The sequence below is a fragment of the Trifolium pratense genome, linkage group LG3 (assembly GCF_020283565.1).
Source record: "Trifolium pratense cultivar HEN17-A07 linkage group LG3, ARS_RC_1.1, whole genome shotgun sequence".
Lineage (NCBI taxonomy): Eukaryota > Viridiplantae > Streptophyta > Magnoliopsida > Fabales > Fabaceae > Trifolium > Trifolium pratense.
The window spans coordinates 37639064-37664332 of record NC_060061.1 but is presented as its reverse complement, the minus strand read 5'-3'; the positions used below and the strand labels follow the sequence as shown (position 1 = coordinate 37664332).

Below are 25269 nucleotides of genomic sequence, written 5' to 3'. Positions count from 1 at the left end.
TTAGTCAACATGATTTATTTTCTTTTGTTAGTCAAAAAAAAAGAATTTTTTTTTCATTGATTTTTCTTTTTGAATATTTGACTAAGAATATGCAAATTTCCATATTTAAATTTACATTAATTAATTAACAAATGTTTTTTTTTGTTTGTTATTAAGATTCCTCTGTATCAGTGCATGAGTTCACAAAATGAAGTAATTACTGAGTCGTACCGATTAGTAGTAACTCTCCTTTTTTGTTTTATACAAACATACGCAACGATCCACATTGTACAGACCCATCTCTCTGTCCTCAACCCCACTCACCTTTTACCCTAATAAGAGGCGTTCCTTCATTTCCTTCATAAGTTCCCAAACCAGACACACTCACTCACCGAGTGGACACAAACATCATCATCATAATCAAAAAACAACAACAAAAGACTCTGTCTTTCTATTCTTCTCTTGTTCTTATTTCAAAACCCAGATTGTCATTTTTTTTTAATTATTATTATTATTAATAAAAAATAAAGACAGACCCAAATCTCTAATCTTTAAAAAGGTTTCATTTTTGTGAAATTCAAGTGAAAAAAGTTGTTGGGTTATTGAGATAAGATATAATGGCACCAAGTTTTGACTGTGTTAATAGTCTTCTTTGTACTGAGGAAGATAGCAGTGTTTTTGATGATGGTGAATATGGTGGCGGTGTTGATTCGATGGTGGAGGTTTATGAGGATTCGTGGCGTCCTAGGTTGGACAACAATCAGAGGAATCAACAGCAACAAGGATTTGGTGATGTTCCTGATGAGTTGCCATTACAGAGTGAAGAGTGTTTGGTTCTGATGTTGGAAAAAGAGTTTCAACAATGGCCTGGTGTTGATTACTTGAATAGATTGCAATCTGGGGTTTTGGATGTTGGGGCAAGATATGAAGCCATCGATTGGATTCAAAAGGTAGTAGATTCTGTTTTTGATTTGTTGATTTTAATGGTTTTTGCTTGAAACTGGATAAAAATAGCTTTTTTTTTTTGTTTCTGAAATAATTTTGATGATGGGTTTGGAATTAGATATGAAGAGTGATTTAATTTTTCTTCAAAGCGGCGCTGTTTTATTTGGATTTTGATTTAATGAACTTATAATCTCTTTATGGATGCATAACACATTCTTTGTTTGATGATGATGATGATCCATTATCTGATAACTGTTGGATTCTCCTTGTATTCGTCAAATCGATGAATTGATTGAAATTTTCTGTTCATGCATGAATGGATTAGATTAGATTGGATTGGATTGGATTGGATTGAGATGAGTTTAGATTGATGTTTATCTAATTGCCATTTTCTTTGTGATTTATAGGTTCAAGCATATTTTGGTTTCGGTCCTCTATGTGCCTATCTGTCCATTAATTATATGGATCGTTTCCTTGCTGGGTATGAATTACCGGTATGTTAATGAATCAAGTAAAGTTCAAAGCAAAAGATAGTGTTTTTATTCTGCATTTGGTTTTGATCTAATGTTATGTTTCTACTTGCAGAAGGGAAGGGCTTGGACAATGCAATTGTTGGCTGTAGCCTGCATTTCTTTGGCAGCGAAAGTAGAGGAGACCAGTGTTCCTATGACTCTTGATTTGCAAGTAGGAATTAGGAACTTATTGATTTCAATGCTTAGTGTTTTTAAGTCAATCCATTTCTATAATTCTATTCATTGTGCGTGTGTTGATTATTTTGATTATTCTTTCGTGCAGATTGGTGAGTCTAAGTTTGTATTTGAAGCGAAAACCATTCAGAGAATGGAACTTCTAGTGCTAAGCACATTGAAGTGGAGAATGCAATCAATAACTCCTTTTTCCTTCATTGAATATTTCCTTTCTAAGATTACCGATAATGACGATAAGAGTTCATTAACGTCTTCAATTTCGCAATCTACTCAACTTATATCAAATACCATTAAAGGTACTATCTTTTACTTCATTGCAAAAGATAATTGTTTAATTGCTAATAGAATAACCAATCTCTTGCAGTGAAAACAGTGTAATGAATTATAGGAATTGAAGGTTGATTAATTTTGATGGTGTTACTTCAATGCAGGTATTGACTTCTTGGAATTCAAACCATCTGAAATTGCAGCAGCAGTGGCTACATGTGTTGTTGGGGAAACCCAAGCAATTGATACCAACAAATCAATTTCTACTCTGATTCAATACATAGAAAAGGTAAAAGACTGTGGTCCTTTTTAAATGACATGAAAAACAAATGTACTATCAATGACTTTAATTCTCATATACAACATTCAATGTAAATTTTCTTAAACCGCCAATTAATCATAGCAGTCAGATCATTAAAAACGTTTATCTGAAGTCACACATATGAGGACTTAAACAATGTCTGGTTGATATGTGTGACTTCGGATTAACGTTTGTTTAGTGCTTTATATTATTATTAACAATGTGTTTGTTAATTGTGTTATTTTGCAGGAGAGATTAATGAAATGTATTGAAAAAGTCCAAGAGATGTTGTCAATGAACAGTGTTGTGACAGGCAAGGATTTAAGTGCTTCATCTTCTGTCCCTAATGTGCCACAAAGCCCAATAGGTGTGTTGGATACATTATGCTTCAGCCAGAAAAGTGATGACACAAATGTTGGTGTTGGTGTTGGTGGTGGTGGTGGTGGTTCATGTTCAACTTCACATATCAGTAGCCCAGATGCTAAGAGAAGAAAGCTAAACAAAACTTGTGGGACATAGAAGCCTTTGTAGTTATGTGGCATGAGAATTTTACCATATTCCATAAGGTTTACTTTTCCCAAAAAAGGACATTATGTGTGTTTTATGGAAGGTGTAGTGTCCCCTCAAGTTCAATACCAGAAAAAAAGGAAGGAATAGATAGTAGCTAGAAATAATTTTATAAAAAAAAAATATAAATATATATATATTTAAGAATCTAATGCAAAGTGTACCAAAAAAACTATAAGGTGGGTCATGAGTGGAAGATGGGTGATGAAAATGGGCATTGCATGCTATTGGCATGAAGTGAATTAATTAAATCACCAGCTGTTAATTCATAGCGTATTATTTATGTAAGTAGAAGAGTCTTGTATTGTTTCAATTGTTCTATATATTTTAATTTTGATATTCAGTATATGAATAGACCTTACAAAAGTGAGAATTATTATCAAGTAGTATATTGCGGGAAATATTTTATTAATTTTGTGTCCTTCTATAGTTATTTTGGTGCCAAACGTGCTTTACTTTTAACGTGGAAAAGTTTTATTTAAGCAATTTCCACGTGAGATTTGACTGTTAGATCATTGCTTTATTGTTGATGTATGCTCTAATCTAAATGCACTAACGGTTAAAGGCCACAAAGAAGTGTACGAAAGATCTAATGTGGACCAGCAATGAAGTTAGGAAATTTATGAAGTTTTTAACAATGTATGTATGTTGCTCGAGTTTACCGATTTCATTATGAATTTAGTTGAGTTACGACTTACGAGTTACGACCGATATGAGAATGTTGAAGAAAAATAATTTGGAAAACTAACTTTTGGAACCGTCGATATAAGTATTCAGAATATTCAAACAAAAAATGTACGGATAACGTAGATCCTGAAAAATGAAAATTCCCATCTGAATACGTACGTACATCATCAGTATCTTCTTTTGGTCAATATACGTGCATGTGCATCTCCTAATACGTACGTACGTACATCATAGGCTATTTTAGCGTAGAGGGGGTGGGAGAAGCAACTGCAAATAACCGTGGGTAAAAACTTTAATCAATTATGTTTATATATTTTTTTCTTGATCCTAAATGAAGTGGTAATCCACTGAAATTAAACTCACATATAATATGTTTACAACGTCCGGCCTAACAATTTCAGCATTATTTTTTTTGAAGAAGCCAAAATGATATATATGAACAAAAACAGCCTCCCCTGCACAAGACGTACCGAGGTAGACTAAATAATTACAAGAGAGTCAGAGAGATACAAAAATAAAATCATACAAGGCCCAAACACAACAATGGACTAGACCACCAGCTATGGTAGTTTAAAGCTAACGTGATGTTCGTCGACTTCAACCACCAAAAAGAGAAAAGCTTGATCTTGTCCAATAAAATATGAGGTGTGCCCGTTGAGCCTTTGAACAACCGATGATTTCTCTCTGTCCATAACACCCAAACACAAGCGAGCCAAACAAGCTGCAGAAAGGACCGTCGCGCTCGAGATCCACCTGATGAGGCCGTAAACTGAACAAAATGATCACGCAGAAACGTAGAGTCCACCAAGGAAATGCCAATCCATGCACGAACTAAATCCCAAAGCGATCCAGCAATACTACAGGAGAGGAATAAATGATGGGCCGACTCAGCTACTCCACATCCAAAAACACAAGTGGCAGCCGTGGGAGACAAAACACCACGAGAAACCAGGTTAGCTCTCGTGGGCAACCTGTCCCGCAATAAACGCCACGCAAAAATGGAAACCTTCAAGGGAACCTGAGAGTGCCATATAAGTTTGTCAGCATCTTCCAAAGTAACTGATTCCTGAGACGTCAGAAGCTGATAAACTCCCCCGACCGTATAACCTGAGTCTGGATCAAGCCTCCAGTGCCACCTGTCAATAACCTGATCTTGCAAAGAAATGTCAAGAAGTAAAGTCTGACACTCCCCCAACATCTCCTCCTCCCACGCCCACAACCGCCTCCGCCACTCCCACGCCCCCCCATCTGCCCCCCAACCTAAAGCAAACATCTCTGCGACCGAGTGAGATTTGGTCACAGCCAACTCAAAAAGGCGTCCAAACCGCTCCCTCAACGAAATCCCATCCAACCATGGATCAGTCCAAAAAAGAGTATCCGACCCATCCCCCACCCTCCTCGAAACATGCTCACTAAATCAACTGCCTCTTGGCTCACCAACACCCTCCCGAATACGCACTAGCTCCCTCCACCACACCGATCCTCTCTGACCACCCGCTCGTAAACTACCTCCCTCAAGCCCATACCTAGCTACCAGCACTCTAAACCACAGTCCCTCTCTGTCCACCAGCATCCTCCAGCACCACTTACCCAACAACGCTATGTTGAACTCACGCAACTGTCTAACCCCCAAGCCTCCATACTCCTTACGCAAACAAACAGATTTCCAACTAACCCAAGAGATTTTCCTAGAATCCTCACACCCCCCCCAAAAAAATTTAATGAAAAGAGATTCAATAGAGGAAATTATACCTGAGGAGCATTATGTTTACGATAGATTGTTCCACCCTTTTGAATGCTATCGAGATCGCTCATTCAAAAGGGTGGAACAATCTATGGCTTGAATCTGATTCACATTTGGTTAATTTAGCTTTTAAGTTCTCCCTAATTGTTTCTTGGAAGCTCCATAATAGATGGTTCAATTGCTTGAGTTGACTAAAACCATGCATTTTAAAGTCACTCACATTTATCGTGAAGGGAACTGTTGTGCAGATAGAATGGCTGCTTTATGCATCAATGTTAATGGTTTTTTCTGGTGGGATAGTGTTCCGCCTAGTGTTCAAGGAGGTTATATTAATAATTTAATAGGTCTTCCGTCTTTTAGATTTCATTAAATCCACTGCACTCTTTTACCCTTATCCTTAGTTTTATCCCTTGGGGTTTTTCGGGAAAGGTTTTTAATGAGGCAGTGGCAGGTTCCCTATATTATTGTTTCCTTGGGTTTTGGTCTAGTCCCCCCAAGTTTGTATTTTTTTTCTTTTTTTTTTATAATAAATTTATTATGGTGCTGCAAATGATAGGTGATAATTATGGGGTGCCAACATAGTTGGGATGTCATAGTTATCATGTGATGCCTATGCATGCTAATATTTAAAAAAAAAGAAGAAGATAATATCTCTTTTCAATGCCAAGCTTCTCCTTGCAAATTTTCAGAAAACTATTTGAGTTTTAGAATTTGAAGAAGATTTTGAGTTCTAGCATTATTGAAAAACTAAATCTGTCTTGTTCCACTTCCCTTCCCTTTACCTCTTAAACTTTTTTGAAAAATCACGATTGAGTTTTAAAACTCAAAAACTTTAAAAACAATGTTCGAATTCTAAAAATCAAGTTGTTCCTTATCAGTCTCTCATTGATTAGCATAATGCTCCCAAACATCATCAAAGAATAACAATACATGTGGCATTACTAATTGACGACCGACTATGTTGTTGGTAACACGAAAATCTTTTGAAAATAACCAACAACAAAATAAATTAACTGAGATAAAAGAGTAGAGGAGAGAAGAATGAATAATAAAAAAGTGTAACGCCTCTCCATTGGCCAATAAAAATAGGCCACCGTCCAAGACTATAGTTCAAAATCTTAAAAACAAATTGTGCGAGTTTTATTAACTTGAGTTTGTTTTTCCAAAAAACAAAATGTTTTCAACGCTCTTCTTTAACTCAAGTAGGGTATTTTTGGGATTTTAGGAGGTGCGTGAGAAGGCTAGAGGGCGCAAAAATTTATTAACAGATTGAACAACCCATTGGACTGAGCCTATTTAAAGAGCTCTAGGGGTAAGAATACCAAAATGACGTGCAACGAGTTAAAGTTTTAAAACGGGTCAGATAAATTGGTTCATCTTATTTTAGTCACTAAATTTGGTCTAGTGGTGTGGGGTTGGATAGTAGTATACATGAGTTCCTGGGTTCGATTCTCTATTTCATTGGAAACAAAAATATTGGTTCGTCTTATTTATTTATTTTGACAAGGTTGGATCGTCTTATTTCTTTTTTGACAAAGGTTGGATCGTCTTATTTTTTTTGAGTCAAAGGTTGGATCGTCTTATTTAATCACTGAAAATGGGTGAAAATAGGTCAATTACGAGTTGGGTTGGTGTGTAATGTCAATGTTAAAGAAAACAATGGTTTACAATCATATTTTATTTGGATCCTTATTAATGTGATTTAGTCTAAAATGCACAAGTTTAGTATGACTTCGTTTAACATTCACATGTCAAAAATATCTTTTATCATGCACACTTGACAATTAAATTAAAGGTTAACTATGTTTTTCGTTCATATAAAATTATGAAATTTTGATTTTCGTTTAAAAATTACATGTTTTCATCCCTATTTTTTTTGGGAAAATACTAAACAGTGTCCCCGGGGTACTAGTTAAGGATATAAATATGAAAATTTCATCTTGTAAATTGTGCATTCAATGCTTTAATATGTAAAAAGTTATTCTCTCTCATCATTAACTTTTTCATTTGTTTCTTTTTTTAGTATGTTTAACTAGTGTCCCGGGGCAGGGACGAATCCAGGAATCTATAAAATAGGGGGCCTAAATAATTAAATAATAAATATTAAATAAATCATAATTATCATAGTACTTAAATATACTCAATAAAAAATAAAAAATACATCACATTGTTTATCTAAATTGTACACAACATTGCTCTATATCATAAAATTCATCAATAACTGAATTTGTATTAAATTTTTCAGCAATTCTTCTCTCGGTGTAAGCAATCACATAATTAGTTTGAAATTCATTTTCTATCTTGTTTCTCAACCTATTTTTCACAATCTTCATAGCATAAAATAATCTTTCACTTATAGCAAACAATGAGAACTAACTTAATTGAATTTGAACTTTAGTAGTGTATAATATATATTATCAAAATATTTTAAAGTAAATTGTTACAATTACTATATTGTGGGTGCATGTTTTGCACCAAACAGTCATTACCAATCTTTAAACACATCGATCTCAAATATCAATTTATGTGTACATATGCATCAAGAACAAGTATATGAAAAAAAAACTTGACAAGAGGGGGGGGGGGCTCAGCCGCTACTTGCCCTCCCTTATGTTCGTCCCTGTCCCGAAGAACTGTTTAGCATGACATTTTTTTTATCTTGTTGTCAGCTTGGTTCTGTCTATTGCCACCTTACCTATTGTTCACTTGAGGATTAATCTCCTAGCATGTAGCTAGATCAAACACACTTAAACTTTGTTTAATGAAACATATTTGATAGTTGATAAACTAATTTATAGTGGATAAATTATATTATTGAATCTGTGATATTTAATAAAATTTGCAGTTAAATCAATTTATTTATAAATATAAATTGACGTGAGAAAATATTTAATTTTGTTAATAATAAAGATAATAGAAGTAAAACTGAAAAAATATAATAATCTACAAACAAATTCAAGTGGTTAATGAACTCCTTAGACGAAATATTTAAGAGAATTTGAGTTCAATTATTTATAAGTACAAGTCTTAGTTAGTTAGACATTACATACCTAATACCTTACAACTAAACTATAAATTATTTGATAACCAAAAGAGTTAATATCGAGTAACTAACCTCGATCGAAAATTATTAGGACACATCTAATCGTTAGTTGGTTCAGTGATGATTGATATTGAATTTTGTAGGAAGAATCACAGTTCGATCCCCACAATTAAAAGGACTTGAACCACTTGATGTCAGTATTGACGCCCGGACAGATAAAACTGGTGGCGAAAAAAAATTATCGGGACGAATTCTCATATCTCGTGAATTATTTTCATATGCAGAGTAGAGATTGAATACTAGCCAAATTGATTAGAGTAGTATCTCTCCATTTTTTTTCTTTATTCATTTTTTTTCATTACCAAATTTTGAGAATATAAATGTAATGATGTGGTATTTACTGGATCCAATATATTATAAAACTCATCAAAACTCAATTGATTAAGGGCCCAATTAATTGCTTAATCGTATCAACTTTATTTATTGGAAAATGCTAAACAGTGCCCTGGGCACTAGTTAAGGATACAAATATAGAAGTTTTATCTCGTAAATTATGCATTCAATATTTTAATGATGTGAAAAGTTATTCTCTCTCATCATTAACTTTATCATTTCTTTCCTTTTTTAGTATGCTTAACTAGTGCCTCAGGGGCACTGTTTAGCATGACCTTATTTATTTATGTGAAAAAATAAAAAAGTATGAACTTATGAAGTATCGTGACACGCACATCTCATCCTAATAAGTACGGTGGAGTGAGTAATCAAATTATTTGGAGAAACGGAAGAAGAATCGTTTCAGGCTGTGGAGACCGGAGGAGGAGGAGCAACCGCCTTTTAGCAGAGCAATTCATGGAAAAATCACTCTGATCGACTCAGCTACTCTCAGAATCGCACACACTGTTGCTTCTACAATGGATTCCGTTCCTTATTTCGACGGAAACATCCACAATATTCTCGATACTCGACACCTTCTTCATCCTCGCCACGTAATTCCGATTAACTCAAATTACCTTAATTAATACTACTACTTCACGATTACTCTACTATTTCCGATTTTCAATCGGATGAATGATTATAATAATTTTGCTGTTTCTGTTTTGCCTTAGGATGTTAATCAGAGTTTGCAGACACACTCCTCTTTGATTCGAAGACTTTCTCAAGAAAAAGAGTTAGAGGTTTGTAAAATGTCTTGCATTTTCATTATCATGTAATTGGGAGACTTTCTCAAGAAAAAGAGTTAGAGGTTTGTGTCAAACTATTGTCAGTGTCGACGTGTCAGTGTCATGTCCGGTGTTTGTGTCCGTGTTGTGTCAGGTGTTTGTGTCTGTGCCCATGTTTCATAGATTATGACTATATATTTTTTCGATTGATTTTATTACACATATATTTCTTGAAAGATGCAAGCATGGTTGTAATTTTCTTAGATTGCAACGTACATTTTCTTCCGGTGTTTATAACAGCTTGCTTAATTGGCTGAGAATTTTAGCCGCGTTGTGATTCTATGTACTCTTGTTTTGTTTGTGTTCTTTTGATGAGTATCGTTTTGCTTGTGATTTGAACAGGGACATCTTGGTTGTGTCAATACTATTGCTTGGAATTCAAAAGGTTCATTATTGATATCCGGATCAGATGATACACGGGTATAATACAATTCTTTTGTTTAGTCTTCTAAACCATGATAATATTTGTATATAAGATGGAAGCTAAAATCGTAAAAATAAGGTTTGGAACTAGTTGATTGCAATATTTGGGAAAATATATTTCATTGAATTGTTTGCTTGAAATTTCGCAGATGAATATTTGGAGCTATTCCGGGCAGAAGCTATTGCATTCAATTGACACTGGACATACTGCAAATATATTCTGTACTAAGTTCATACCAGAAACTTCTGATGATCTTGTTGCATCTGGAGCTGGAGATGCTGAAGTAATGATCCATTTTATATTTTTAGCGACTAATGCAATTTTAATTTCTTAACTTCATATGTTTTTCCTGTTGGCAGGTTCGGTTATTCAATAGGTCTCGCATAAGTGGGAATGGACTCAATGATATTCCCATTGTTCCATCGGCACTTTACCAATGCCACACTCGTAGAGTCAAGAAATTGGCTGTAAGTTATGTGGTTTAAGAAAATCCTGAGTTGGCAGTTTCACTAACATCACATAAATGGGGTAAAGAAAATGAGATGTATTTCCATGTCTTATATGTACTTTTTTTGCAGGTTGAAAATGGAAATCCCAATGTGGTATGGAGTGCCAGTGAAGATGGAACCTTAAGACAACACGATTTCCGGGAAGGTACCTCTTGTCCTCCTGCAGGATCTCCACACCAAGAGTGTCACAGTGTCCTAGTGAGTGGTTTAATTCATCTGTAGTGATTTCTAGTTTTCATTTTTGAATTCTACTGAACATTGTCTGGCATGTGAGAACTTTCATATTCATGGTTATAAGTCATCATTCAAAACTGATTTCCCCATTATCTGTATTATTCAAATTTACCAATGAAAATACCAGTTTGTTTGCTTAAGATTATTCATCTGCTATATCGGGGCTTGTGCAGAAGCATCCAACATGAATGATGCAAGTTGATCTGATAATAGGCTTTTTATATTCTTTGGAAATACAAACTTGCCTCAATTTTGGTTCCTTGTCACATGTCAATCCAAATCCATTTTTCATAGTTTAACAATGAGGGTTCAAGAAAAATACTGGAACCTGCTTTAGGATATTGCTTTAGGATATTGTTGGATGTGTAAAATATTATTTATCATGCATTCTTTAAATCATATTCTCCGTACATTAAATGGGAAGTTTCTCTTCGACGGAGGGAGGGAAATAAGGAAACTTTTATTTTCATTCTCCATTATGCTTTTGTTCTATTGATATTTTTTATTGGAAAAGATACTAGGAAAAGAAACCCAGAATAAAGTGCTCAAACAGAAACAAATAAGCTGAAGCAACGATGGAATGGGGATGTTAGTTTGTATTGAATTTTCTTTCAATGGAGCAACACTCATTACGGGAAAATAGAGTTGAATATGGATGAATGTAAGATAACTAGACTGCTTTCCCTACTAATATAACAACCCTCACCAAGGCAAAGCCTGACCACTACTATCCAATTATTTTCCTTCCACGACCCCTACCTCTCCACCATATGGAAATGATACCCTATATCTCCCATCATTCTCCAATTGCCAACTCTCCTTTCTGTTACATCCCCTCTTACCGATTCTCTCCCTCCCATTTCTGCCGCTGCTGTTGTTATACCTTCATTCCTCCTTGCATATACTTGCAGGCCCACTTTCTGGCCCATTCTGCTCCTCGGTTTGGGCTGGTTTGGCAAAATCACCCCTTTGCTCCTTTTTATTCCCTCTAGTGAACTTTTGTTATAATGGGTCTATCAATTTTATTCCGGTTCTCCAAACCATTGTGCATTACTAATTGTTTCTTATTTACATATTGAAATTAAAAGTGCAAATGGGAAACCTGCATGACTAAGGAATCTCAAGGAAAATCAATATTAGCATTTAGCTGTATAATGGATATTTTGGTTGCACATTTGGTCTTGTGATGCTCTCACTGTTTCCTTTTGCTAATCCTCTGGAATTAGATAGGATCTCAACAGTTTTCCTATAATAATGTAATTCTTCGACTTTTCCACTGAAAGATAGTCAAGGACACGGTGTATTAAGATCGTTGTTTCCTGTAGCTGAACTCCTTGGAGTTTTATATTCATTGACTTCAACATTAATGGCTATTGTCAGCTTGACTTACGGAATGGAGCTAAAAGGTCCCTTGCTGATCCTCCTAAACAAGTCCTTGCTTTAAAATCTGTTGATATAAGTTCAACTAGACCTCATTTGCTCCTTGTTGGCGGGAGGTAAGTATCCTCAGTGATGCTATATATTATTTAATTCAATTTTCTGTTTCAAACTGAGTTTAGGTTTACTTATTCTTGCAGTGATGCCTTTGCACGTCTGTATGATAGAAGGATGCTACCACCTCTAAGCTCCTGTGGGAAAAGAATGCCTCCACCTCCTTGTGTTAATTATTTCTGCCCAATGCATCTTTCTGATCGTGTTAGTCCTTTGCTTTAATAGTCTACTATTATCTGCCATTGAATAAGTATTGTATATTCACTTAAATAAGTATTGTATATTCACTTAAATCTGTTAAGTATTGGCAAAATAAGTCCTTTTTTGGGTAAAAGTTAAATCCTCTGTTCTAAGGGAAAGGGGGGTGGGGTGGGTTAAAATTAAGCTTGTGCAGTAAAAAGCCTTCTAAAACAGAGATCATTTCATCAGAGGAAATACAGATATGTTGGCAAGCCCTGCCTTTTCCGGGTGGTGGTGGTGGGGGGGGAGTGGGTTGTATCAGCATTTTCTCTTGAATTTCTTTCTCATATAAGATAAGAGCTATTCTTCTTGGTCTTACAAAACTCAAATCATCATGTTAACTTAGTGATAAAGCTGGGGGTAGTAGTTTTAACTTTTGTACGCACTCCTGGCCAATGAAGGGAAACAATTGTATCCATTTAGAATTTTTTTCATACATTAATATGATATAGTTGTCTGAAGTATTGGGTGTTAGTGCATTTTAACAGAAGCATAAATAATCATGTTAATGAGCTATAGATGGTGTCTGAAGTATACTGTTACTATTAATAGGTTTGTAATGTCAAAACCTTTTATCTGAGTTGAAGGTATGCAATATTCCCATATATTGGGAATATTTTCCATCTTTCCCATATATTGGGAATATTTTCCATCTAGATAGGGGACTGGGTATGTTACTATGTTGGGATTCCACCTATCAGTATCGTCACTGTAATTCAAAATGAATCTGTAAGTTAAAGATGTGAAAATTTTCCTTGGGGAAATGAGTTTTGGGAATGTAATACTAATATTCCCATGTTTGGTATAAATGTGAAAGAAATACTATGGTATCAAGGATTCTTTAGGAATATACTTCACTCATGGTTTCTCTCTTTTTCATTCCCATGATAAAGGATGAGAATCTTGTATTCCCATGGGAATATAAATTATTTTAAAACTTCGACCAACTATAGCTTTCCACTTTTACCTCATTCTACCATTTTTTTCTATTATTTATTTATTTCTGAACAAATAAAGTGTATTATTACTAGGAATTGTGTAGTTGCCAAATAGACCCGTACTTATATATGATCCTATGCCTAGAAGCAAACACCCCTTATCATTCTACTGACTTAATGCCGCATATACTTTGAATCTAGAATTTACCATTTCTCCCATCCATTTACCTCCTTGATATGTTATGCGGGTTTAAGTCTTTCCTTCTACTTGAAGCAAATATTGTTGTACTTATAGTGTCCTTTTCTTCCAGGGACATCCAAGTTTGCACTTAACTCATGTTACATTTAGTCCTGATGGATCTGAGGTTCTCCTTAGCTATAGTGGAGAGCATGTTTACTTGATGAATGTAAATAATGGTAAAATGTTTTCACTATACCTTGTTTCTTGTTTATTTATAATCACATCTCACTAATAGTATGTACTTGTTCAAATTGTTTTGGGTATTAAGTGCAGTCTAATTCTGCAGCAGTTTATCTGTGCAAATTGTTTTGCACACTGTCATGTTATTTATTTAGTCTATGCTTGATATCATTGAAATGGTTAACTTATATAGTCAGAAACATAAAAAAGAGTGCCCTGAGGTGTGTCGTATAAATTCCTATGGTAGGTCAAATAGTGAAACTCAACCAAAACAATTAAGGTTAGATAAGTAATTTTTTCCTTGTTCTGGAATTGGGTTTTGAAGAGGCCACTTGATGCTGTATGTGTTTCACTTTGTTGGTTTATTATAGTGACTCACTTGATGCTGAAGAGGCCACTATTAGTGAGTACACATCTTAGTCTTGCATTTACTGGGACTCTTTAGCTTTTACTGTCATTTACCATGCATCTTTGTGCACTTTTCTGTAGTTCTTATTATGTCATTTTGATGTATCATGTATATTATATTGCAAAGTGTTTATCCAAACTAGCTCCTTCTCTTTAGCTGTAGCATCTTCTATTCTGTTAGTGCCCTGTTACCTTGTTTGTGAGGATTGTCAAAGGTGTTGAGATTTTATTCTTGCAATATGCAGCTGGAGCGAATGAGGTGCAATATACTTCAGGAGATGTTTCAAAGCTGACGACTTACTCTCCAATAGTTAATGGGGTAGAGTTGCAGCCTTTTGTGTCAAATGTCTTCCCAAATGGTTTCAATACTAAAAAGAACATCGCTGCCAAGGTATGCAGTGTATCATATTTCGATTAATTTTGGAAATATATGTACAAGGGATTTTGCATGCTGTAGATCTGTAGGGTAACAAAATAAATATTTCTTTAGTTTGCATAACTAACTGGGTTTTACAGCTTGACAAGTGTAGGAAGCTAATAAAATATGCTAAGAAGTCATTGGAGGAGGGGGCACCCTATTATGGAATTGAGGCATGTAATGAAGTTTTGAATGGCTACAATCATATTATTGGGCCTGCACTAAAACATGAATGCTTGTGTACTCGTGCTGCACTATTGCTTAAGGTTCTTCATAATATTACTAAACTGAGGCTTAGAAATTTTCTTTTTCTTTCCCTTCATTTTTGTTTTTTCGATTTTGCTGAATGGAATAACTTTTGAAATTACCTTCACATCCAGAGGAAGTGGAAAAATGATGCTCATATGGCTATAAGAGACTGCCACACTGCTAGGAAAATCGATAAATCTGCATATAAACCACTTTACTACATGTCAGAAGCATTGTCTCAGGTACTTTTGGATGTATCAAATACACTTTTAGAATGAGTTTATTTTGAATCCTAGTTGAATAATGTGTAATGGTGGTTTTCAAGACTGTCTTGGTGCATTTAAGATTCATTCAAAATATGACAAAGTTAGCCGAGTCATAATTTTTGTTTGATAGAAACAAAAGTTTCATGAGATATACGTTGGTGTGCTCATTTGGATGAGGTTAAGGGTGGGGGGTTTGTTTAAGCTTGTGAATTTTATGTAATGTTTTGTTTTGTTTTAGAATTAAGAATTGCTCTGCCCCTTGTATTCAAAATATGACAAGTTAGCGAGTCATAATTTTTTATTGATAGAAACAAACGTTTCATGAGAAATACGACATGTAGGAAGGGACTTTAAAACTTGAATATTAGAAGAGGGCTATACATATTTGGAACCATCTTGATCTATACAGTTTCTGCACCTACTACTCTGCTAGGATTGGAGGTGTGAGAATAATTAGATGTACACATTAATTTTTTTTTTTTTGTAGATTATAGGAACTACAAACCTAAATGTTTGAGCCAAAAAATCATAGAAGTCTGAAGGAAAAAATCACAACCAAAGAGAAGATCGAAACTTGTTTAAATATGAAAATTCTTATTGAAGAAAAACAAAATTGAGAGCTTAAGCCCAGCTTGATAAGATCGAGAGAGACAGCAAATGCTTCTATAGTATATGAGATTTAAGGTGTATATTTTCTGATAAATCAGTTAACAATATGTATGAAATTTATGTTCATCAGCACACCATTTGTATGCACGAGGCTTTCTGATTGCAGAACCTGTTTGTTCAGTTCTAAAACTCATTACCGAATGTTATTTCCTTGCAGTTGGGAAAACACAAAGAAGCTTTGGATTTTGCTGTTGCTTCCCAGTCGCTGGCCCCATCCAAATCTGAAGTTGCTGAAAGAGTGGAGAAGGTGAAGAAGGATATTGTTCTAGGTATGGACAAGATGGGCATGATTTGACTATAAGAACTTCTATATTAAGCTACTCCATTTTTGTTGTTTCCTGCATGTATGTGCAAATTCATCAATAGTTATTCTTCCACTTTTCTAGTTAATGAAATTTGTGTGAATGGCCCTAAAGAAGTTTGTGCCACTTGGAGCTCACTTAAATACACTTTTTCTTATGAAGGCCATCGAAATGAAAGTATTTAATAATTACTATATGCCATAACTTATAAAACTTGGTATACGAAATTCCAAATTTTGCCTTTTATGACTAGAAAATCACATGCCAATTTTTAATGATGATATTATGTGGATCTAACTGGTTTGTTTAACAGCTGAAACTGAAAAAAATAGTAAGACAAATGATGGAGCGTCAAGGATTGACGGAAGAGGTGGAAGAATGCTATCATTAAGCGACATTCTCTACCGATCTGAGGCTAATAGTGATACTTCACAAGATGGTCCGAGATCTGACAGGGATGATTCTGATTATGACGAGGAAATGGAGTTGGGCTTTGAAACATCAATATCTGATGACGAGGAACATGATTCTGATTCAAATATTCTTCATGGGAATTTGAATCTTAGAATTCATCGAAGAGGTGACTCGACGGAAAACGTTGGTGCAAGTGGCTCGTGCGAATCACCCTCGTCGTCATCATCACAGAATGGTAGAGCGTCATACCAGGTTTGTTTTGTTATCTTCCACAGAAAGTTGGGACAACAGTTTTGTTTATTCTTTTCATCTTATTTCATCATCATTGATTACAAATGAATAGTCATCAAGGAAAGAAAAAGGGGAGATAATGTTTCTCCAACTTTATCAGTAGAACGCTACAGCGGAGCGTTCCCTAACCGCCATAGAACATGCAATAGCAGAGCATTTCAGTGTAGCGACCGCTATAGCAGCCAAAATAGCGGCTGTCACACATCATAATGAGATACTTTTTTTATTTTTAAATAAAAAAAACCAGTCCCATTGCAGTGCTTCTCATCATAATGAGATAAAAGTTACCTTCAACTCTGAACATTAGAGCTTTTGTATTGGGGTATTTTCAGACTTTTCCAGTTCAAAAACATCATAGCACCATTTGGTGTTCTCCTGTCACACTGTCTCACTCATGCTGTTATATTTCACCCTCTCACTCTGCTAGCTCAAGTTTTTTTTGGGCTGGCCGTTATGCTCTGCTCCGCTGGCATGATAACACTAATCTCAACTCCTAATAATCAAGGAAATAATACAATAGAAACATAATTCAAAAAAAGAAATAAGATAATGTACAAACTTACCTCATCCTAACTGAGGGACACTCCAATTCAAGTTGGTGCAAAGATATCGATCATTCCGTTGTCAAGAGCTTAAAGTGCTCTCGTGGGAGATTTTACTTGGAATGGCAGCAGTTTTTTGAGCTGTAGGAACAAAAAGCATGCAGATCACTCCTTCCAGATTTACTTTATGTTCAGTATCAACACAACATATATTGTCTACGCAAGTCCAATTTTCCATGCACTTTTTTTATCTTCTACTTGATGTTTGTGGCTGATAGTTTGTTGCACGTTTTTGTTTTCTACATATGTAGTTTCCATCTATTAGATTTTTGGTCCCAAGTCCGTACATAATATCAAACCGGATCACATAAAGTAATATCAATACACATGTTCATAGTTTGGAGTTTTGGAATTGCAATTACATATCTATATGTTTTATTAATTTTTTTCTAATACACACCCCAAATGTATTGTATATCTTGTATGGTATTCTACATTTTTCAAGAATATATCTTTTACACATTGTATCTGATACTCTTATCGATTTGTATCAATATATATTATTGACTATTCTGTTTTTAAACTAATAAGCTGTTCATACATTTTGGTTAATTGTGCTCTTTATTATTTATCATGCAGCCTGAAGCGGCCATTGATATGAAGCAGAGATTTATTGGGCACTGCAATGTGGGGACTGATATAAAACAGGCCAATTTTCTTGGTCAAAGAGGTGTCCTATTTATAAGCTTTTCTGTGAATTTTACAATCAGTTATGAATTTATCATAATTTTACAAAGTGTGCAAAAAACAATTCTCTCTCTCTCTCTCTCTCTCTCTCTCTCTCTCTGTGTGTGTGTGTGTTGCCGTGTATGTTCATATGGCATTCTTGCCTTGTTGAAGTTCGCTTCGGAGAAAATGTATGTTATGTCCAAAGAAGATTTATTTCCTTTAATCTATTCAATACTAGGATTACAATTACATGGTGAGTAACAAACAGTTTCCCTTGAAATAGATAAAAATATGGCTTAACTACACATTTGGTCCCTTACGTTTATTTTATGTTTCAATTTGGTCCCTTACGTTTAAAAAGTATCAATTTGGTCCCTTACGTTTATTTTAGGTTTCAAGTTAGTCCTTTCCGTTAGTTTTGTCACTAACACCGTTTGAACAATAACGTGTCAGTGTGTCCAAGTGCCACGTGTCTGTCCACATATGCAAATTGGCTGCCACATGTGACAAAATTGACGGAAAGGACTAACTTGAAACCTAAAATAAACGTAAGGGACCAAATTGATACTTTTTAAACGTAAGGGACCAAATTGAAACCTAAAATAAACGTAAGGGACCAAATGTGTAGTTAAGCCTAAAAATATACCCTCTTGAGTTGTCTCTTTAACTTTGAATGATGGTATTTTCTTTAGAAATGTAAAGCACTGGTTTAGGTGATATGTGCATAGGCACCAGGTGGTTTCTTGTATATTTTCGGCATGTGACTGTTTTATTATGCTACCAATCTATCATATTGAATCTTCTCGTTTTGATCTGTTTATCTCTTGAAAATATGCAACAAGTGTGCATTAACATTTGGTCCATATTTGCAATTTTTATTTATAACTTCTCATTTGTATATTTGTAGGTGAATATGTTGCCAGCGGAAGTGATGATGGCAGATGGTTTATTTGGGAAAAGCGGACTGGTAGACTTATGAAAATATTGAGTGGCGACGAATCTGGTAACATTGTTTTCCTATGGTTTTGGGATTTTTGTATTTCCCCTGTACTCTTATCTGAAGCTATTTCTTCATCCTACAGTTGTAAATTGCGTACAATGTCATCCATTTGATTTTGTTGTGGCAACCAGTGGAATTGATAGCACAATAAAGGTGAGATTGCTTATTATGATGTATTTGGGTTGATGGTTGAATAAAATATTTCAATCTCTGAAGCTTTCTGGTGGTGGATTATTCTAGATATGGACTCCAAGTGCTCCTGTTCCATCTTCTGTAGCTGGTGGTTCTGCAGGACCAGAAACTGGTGATGTGTTGGTTGCTATGGAGAATAATCAACAAAAGTTATCCCGTAATAGGGATTCAATCCTGTAAGAATCTTAAAATTTCCTGATATAAGATTGAGAATCATATAGTGATCAGCTAGGTTTTGCATTTTATTGCACATGTACATGATGTCTTTCAAGTAAATTAGACGGTGACAATAAGCATGACATAGTTTTCAGTCTATCAATTTGTTCTTAATCTCTGGAGTCATAATATTGACGAGCTTCTATATTAATTGAGCTGCTGCTCTTTAATATTACGTGTATCTTGTCCAAACTTCACAAATTTCTTATCTGTTCAACGTTCCTTGACTTACTCTATGAAGTTGCTTAGCTGATCATTATTCCTTCATTTAATCTGACAGAGTAGGTTGTGCTTGTAGTTTTGACAATGTCCAGGTGCTACATAGATATGTTTAAATAAATTAGCTTCTCCTTTAATGCTTCCCAAAACAAATCAGCCATTTAGGGTATATTGCTGTTAAGTGATTGTTTTTTCTGCAGGCCCTTTGAACTCTTAGAACCATTTAGAATGCACGAGTTTCCTGAAGGATCACTACGCTTGCGCCCTTTTGAATGTGCCCAAAGCTAAAGATTCACTAATTTTCACCAGCTGGTTAGTTCATTTGTTCTTTTCTCTTGCATTGGTCTTAATATTGAAATTCATTGTATAATTACGAACTTATTAATAAAATAAATATCCCAAAGTGGATCCCATTGGTGGCGACAAGAAAATTCCTTTTTTTTTTTGGGTCTAGTACCCTAGTGGTTAGACTCGCACACTGTAAGTGTGGAGAAGTGGGGAATCCGGGGTTGGAACCCCAGCCCCTCCAATAAAATTATGAGACAAAAAAAATTCCTTGTTTTTATTATCCCGTCGTTTTCATCTTCAATTTTTGTTTTCAAAACATTTGTCGCCCATATCTTATTGAACCTGTATTTCATATATTGTGCCTTTGCCAGTTAACCGGAAATCCTTTAAAAATAACAGAATCTAAGAATAGGAATTCTTAGTTGCCAACGAACATGCATATGGTCGACAAATTGAATTGACTGTACTGCTGTCCAAATGTCAACCGGGGATGTTTACCATTTCTTGGAAGTTCATGTGTTTTAGGGCATTTTTATGTTTGTATTTATTGAATTGTAGAGTTATTTTTGTCCTTTTGTACCATCTCATGTGCTATGTTCGGGGGAACCTGTGAATCTAGATCAAGATGATCAAGCTGGGAGCTATTATCTGTTGTAGGAGCTTTGACCATGGGAGTCATTTTGAAGAGAATAAGTTGGAACATCGAAGTAAATGATGGGTATTATCTGGAATTTCTTATAGTAAACAGTATTTTCCCGAATTTATATCCAACGATATCGTTGATTTTTTAAATATGTACAGATTTACCAATTGCCATGTTTGCTGATATAATGTGTATAGCAGTCAATATTATTAGAATTAATCTAAGTATATAGAGCTTTTTGTAGTTTAAACGTGAATATTATAATAACTTAATATTCTTGCACTTAGGTTTCTTACTAACCCCCTTATTACTGGTCACTATATATCATTTACTAATGCCAAAATAATTCAAAATTACTATACAAATTGACCAAAAAAAAAGGTGGCTTATTAAGTTTAGGTAGTGATTTATTAGGATGAATGAATCAGGATTCATTATAGTAAATTGAGATAAATGATAAGCAATTGAAATGTAAGGCTTAAGGTTAGATTCAGATCTGTATGTCGAATATAAATACATCAAAATCAAATACTTTTAACCGAAAAATTGGGTTCAAGTGATTAATGAATTCTTTTTTGGACGAATTGTTCGAAAGAAATTCAAATTGACACCTAGTTGAATTTTGGATTGTCGGAGCTCTTCTCTAAAAATCAGAGGTTAATATAAAAACAAAAAACTCAAATACTTTTAATTGAACTTTCTATATCTAAATATTACATTTAATACATTGGTCAGCACATGACAAAAAAAAATACATTGGTCAACAGTCAACACCATACTGCTTAAAAAAAAAGTGTGATACAATGTTTTAAAAATCGGGCCGGTCATCGAGTTGGTGGGGGTATTGGTTAATTGATCGAGCTGCTGAGTCATTGGTTAACCTGCATGATTAAATCGGATAACTTTCCATTGTAGTGGGAGTAGATTTTCATCCTACAAATAACATCCATACACGTGGACCCGTGGGACCATTGCATGGAAATGAAAGAAAATTTACATACTACTATCATCCAAATTCAAACGAATTCAAAATATTCAAATTCAACTTGCAAAACAACGTCAAACATCGATGATTTGTATTAAGAATATGTAGTTCCTTTTGACTTTGGTCCTTTTTTAAGCTCACCCACCCACCACAATAGAGACATGAAAAAACCGGGAAGAATGATCACATATTTTCAAACTAATGATAGGATAATAATAACGCCAATGAGTTTCAACACAATGAGTTGAAACTTTTCAAAATAAAGTAAATAGAGAAAAATAGTATGCACATAATTGTATTTCTTATATTTTATGAGATAGAACCGTCAATATACTTTACCAAAGAAAAATAGTCAATTTTCAAAATATTTTATATTTTAATGTTTAAATAATATTTATTAATTATTAGATTTATATAATTAATTTCATGATTAAATTTGTTTAATGTTTTGTAGTACTAATTTTCATAACTTTTCGGTTTATTAGATAGTGTAATTGCATTTTTATATTTAATTAGATAGTAATCTTGAAAATTACTTTTCAATCATTAATTTTATCATTAATTTACATTTTTAATATGCTTTTAACAAGTGTACCCCAAGAGCACCGTTTAAAAGACCCTTTAAAATTTTCACATATTTCAAGTGTCCTTTATTTTTTTTTAAGATCGAGCCACCCAATTTGACCAATTTTAATACCACATAATTTTGTTATAGAGACCGATTTATTCAACCGAACCTCCTCCTTCCTTGGGATGGATGCATTTGCCGAGCCATACAACAACCATAACCATGAATCTTTGTTTATATTTAAGATTCAAAGAAGTATATCTTGTTGGATCTAGATTGAGTGTAGTCAACACTCTACGACTCTATGAAGTTTGTAAGATTAAGAACATCTGGTCAAAATCAAACGTTTCAAATTTCAGAGTCAGAATTTTAATTTGTATATTTTTAAAAATTAAAATATAAGACGTTCGCTTTTGATCGAACAACCACAATTTAAAATGAACGTTTTAGATTTCCATTTAGTTAATAAACTATACACATCTATAATCAATTTTAACACCTCTATAAGTGGAACATTTAACATACACACGGAAGAAACAACATTAATTTATCATTTTCCATAATTTACTTTTGTTTCCTTTGATATCATGGTAAATTTGTTGAAATTGCGGTGAGATCCATAGTTTTGCAGAAATACACTCTAGCTTTTATAAAATCATAGTGAATTAGGTAGAGTAAATTTTGATCAAGTTCTATAATTGATTGTACAAAAATGACCTCTAGAAGTTATGTGAAATTCGGCCATCTACCATTGGCATTAATTTTAAAAGCTAAAAGGTGACTTTCAAATTTCAACCCCTCAATTTTATAGGAAATAAATATTTTATCATAAGAAATGTTGATAGAATAGGAAAGTTCCATTTCCTATTTCAAGGTTCTCTTGCTAACAAAAACAACCAACACATTAATTGTCTCATACTACTCCCATGTTTAAGTGTTTAGATTAAACTATAAACAGATGTTATTTAAGCATGTCATTTGTTTGTCATTTGTCCATACACTTTGTGGTAGTTCAGGGTAATGTCACTTAAAAAAATATTTGGACCATGTTTTTCATGCTTTCAACATTTAAATCTATTTCCTCTGTTTTTGTTTACAAGAAAAAAGTTATATGTTGCTTTCAACATCCAAATTTTGAATTCGTATTTCATAAGCTGAATGGTAACATGTTACAAAATCACATGCTAGTTACTTGAGTGAAAGAAAAAAAAAAATAGAAATAGCATTTTATTTTATAAATATTTGTTTTTCTTCGTAATTGTTGGTCTAATCCATCGGTTAAAATTTGAACATCAGAAGGAGTCATGCAAAGAGAACGGTTGTTGAGGATCCAATTTAAAAGAGTGTAATGAGTAACACCTAACAACAGAACAATTTTTTTTTTTTTTAAACTAAGATATTCTTTGTGCAATTATAAAGTTTTATCCCTCGAGGTAACCAAGATTCTTCTAAGAGGTTGACATTTCCCAATAATTATTTTTTTATATTTGACCGGTGATTGAACTCTTAACTAAATGGTTAAAGAACCTAAACATCTATCATTTGTATCACATGTTGGTCAATGGGTCAATGTTTTATCACTACAAGATGAAGTTAATCCAAAGTATGATAATTGCACCGGAGAAATGGCAGAAAGGAATATGAAATGGATTCCCTGCAGCTGCAGTCACTATTTGACTGCAGGTTAATCTCAACCATTCACTTTTATTAAAGTATATTATTTGTTTAATGAAAATTCAATCTCAAGGCTCTAAAGCAGTGACTGCATGGAATAGAGGATTCAAATCCCTACAATTTATTTTTAAGCAAATAGGGGTGTTAAAGTATCACTAACTGACAAGTGTGCCTAAGAATCAAAACTTCTTCAAGCAAGAAAAGCGAGAAAAATTGTCATGTTATGAACAATATTGAGATTTAAAACCTCATCATAAATGTTGGAAGAATTCAAACCACACCCAGAGATCTTGAATATAATCCAGATGTGCGACTGCATTCTTCAAAAAATCAGCAAGTCGCATATCTAGAAGTTTGTTGCTCTAGTAGTCCTCCCTTGTTTTTCCAGACAATCAGAATTCTCTTTCTGATGCAAAAGAATTGTTGCAAGATAAGAGTAGTAAAACAACACATCTTAATTGAAAAACATTATTCAGAACATATGAATCACCTCTCTTATTTATCTAATATTTAATCTATGGGTCATATTAAACAACGTTGGTCATATTAAACAGCGTTCTCGAAACACTTGTTAAATATACCAAAATAAAATTAAAGACAATCTTAATATTTTAAAAAAGGAAAATGCTAAACGGTGCCCCCGGGGCACTCTTTAAGCATCTTAAATAGTAAGTTTTTGTTAAAATTTTATGAAAATGTGCGAAGTCAACGCCTCGAAAATTGAAATGTTTCACTTTTTTAGTAAATTATTTCTTTAAATAGAATGCTTAAAGAGTGCCCCGGAGGCACTGTTTAACAAGACCCTTTAAAAAATAACCTTTTACTCCGGAGTACATTTTTAAAGTATTCAATTTACATTGTACAAAAAAATAAAGTATTTCAATTCACAAAGTCTTGTTTACCATTTTCTTTCCTAATTTCCTTTAATGTATTCATAGTCTATATTGGTGTAATTAACAACTACTAACACTTAAACCAATATGAAAATCAAATTAAAGATTGACTAAGGGTCATGTTAACTTGTGCCCTAATGGCACATGTTAAGCTAGCTAAAAATAGAAATATATAGCATTTAATGATACAAAAAATTTAATGCTTAGAGAATTGAATACAACACAAGTTCAATAAATATTTTCCACATTTATCTTCTTAACATGTGCCTTAAGGACACAAGTTAACATTCCCCTACATTAATTCAATGCATACAGTTGATTAGGACCGCATATTAGCCATGTCCACCCTAGAAGCCTCTTATTTATGATCTAGATTTAAAAATTAAATTTGAAAAATTGCCAACTGCATTGGTACGCCAGTGAGTGTGGTGCACGACTTTGCATGCAGAAAACATTAATTAAATTAAATTGGAAAGCAAAAACATCATGAAAGATAAAGAAAAAGTAACCAAATAAAGCATTAAAAAAATAATAATAAAATAATAATAATAAAAAAAAAATTATGCGTCCAAGCTTGAATTGCATT

At 33.9% G+C, this 25269-nt stretch overlaps 2 protein-coding genes across 4 annotated transcripts; both read left to right on the top strand.

The window, feature by feature from the left end:
• The first annotated feature begins 214 nt into the window (after nucleotides 1–214).
• LOC123914359 (cyclin-D4-1-like) lies at nucleotides 215–3196 on the top strand. The gene is made up of 6 exons (XM_045965479.1): nucleotides 215–929; nucleotides 1332–1418; nucleotides 1510–1608; nucleotides 1720–1927; nucleotides 2063–2187; nucleotides 2449–3196. Exons 1-6 carry the CDS (start codon nucleotides 597–599, stop codon nucleotides 2716–2718), a joined length of 1122 nt encoding a protein of 373 aa, XP_045821435.1. The 5' UTR covers nucleotides 215–596; the 3' UTR covers nucleotides 2719–3196.
• Nucleotides 3197–8905: 5709 nt separating this feature from the next.
• Nucleotides 8906–20813, top strand: LOC123913518 (protein ALTERED SEED GERMINATION 2). 3 transcript variants are annotated; one of them, XM_045964289.1, is made up of 20 exons: nucleotides 8906–9226; nucleotides 9347–9415; nucleotides 9803–9880; nucleotides 10033–10167; nucleotides 10244–10351; nucleotides 10463–10591; nucleotides 12008–12123; nucleotides 12205–12322; nucleotides 13608–13713; nucleotides 14371–14516; nucleotides 14642–14809; nucleotides 14924–15034; nucleotides 15885–15996; nucleotides 16343–16695; nucleotides 17916–18006; nucleotides 18913–19008; nucleotides 19088–19158; nucleotides 19246–19373; nucleotides 19833–19944; nucleotides 20540–20813. In XM_045964289.1, the coding sequence occupies exons 1-19, from the start codon at nucleotides 9152–9154 to the stop codon at nucleotides 19918–19920; spliced, it is 2298 nt and encodes a 765-aa protein (XP_045820245.1). In that variant the 5' UTR covers nucleotides 8906–9151; the 3' UTR covers nucleotides 19921–19944; nucleotides 20540–20813. The 3 variants fall into 3 exon arrangements, with proteins under 3 accessions (XP_045820245.1, XP_045820246.1, XP_045820244.1); XM_045964290.1 differs by having other exon boundaries at nucleotides 8927–9226; nucleotides 20320–20813; XM_045964288.1 differs by having other exon boundaries at nucleotides 8927–9226; nucleotides 20292–20813.
• The last annotated feature ends 4456 nt before the right edge of the window (nucleotides 20814–25269 follow it).

Coding starts and splice junctions, on each gene's coding strand:
- LOC123913518 (XM_045964289.1), top strand. CDS start 9,152: ATGGATTCCGTTCCTTATTTCGACGGAAACATCCACAATATTCTCGAT. Junction 10,168..10,243: donor CTGGAGCTGGAGATGCTGAA/GTAATGATCCAT, acceptor TCCTGTTGGCAG/GTTCGGTTATTCAATAGGTC. Junction 18,007..18,912: donor CAATTTTCTTGGTCAAAGAG/GTGTCCTATTTA, acceptor GTATATTTGTAG/GTGAATATGTTGCCAGCGGA.
- LOC123914359 (XM_045965479.1), top strand. CDS start 597: ATGGCACCAAGTTTTGACTGTGTTAATAGTCTTCTTTGTACTGAGGAA. Junction 930..1,331: donor CCATCGATTGGATTCAAAAG/GTAGTAGATTCT, acceptor TGTGATTTATAG/GTTCAAGCATATTTTGGTTT. Junction 2,188..2,448: donor TGATTCAATACATAGAAAAG/GTAAAAGACTGT, acceptor GTTATTTTGCAG/GAGAGATTAATGAAATGTAT.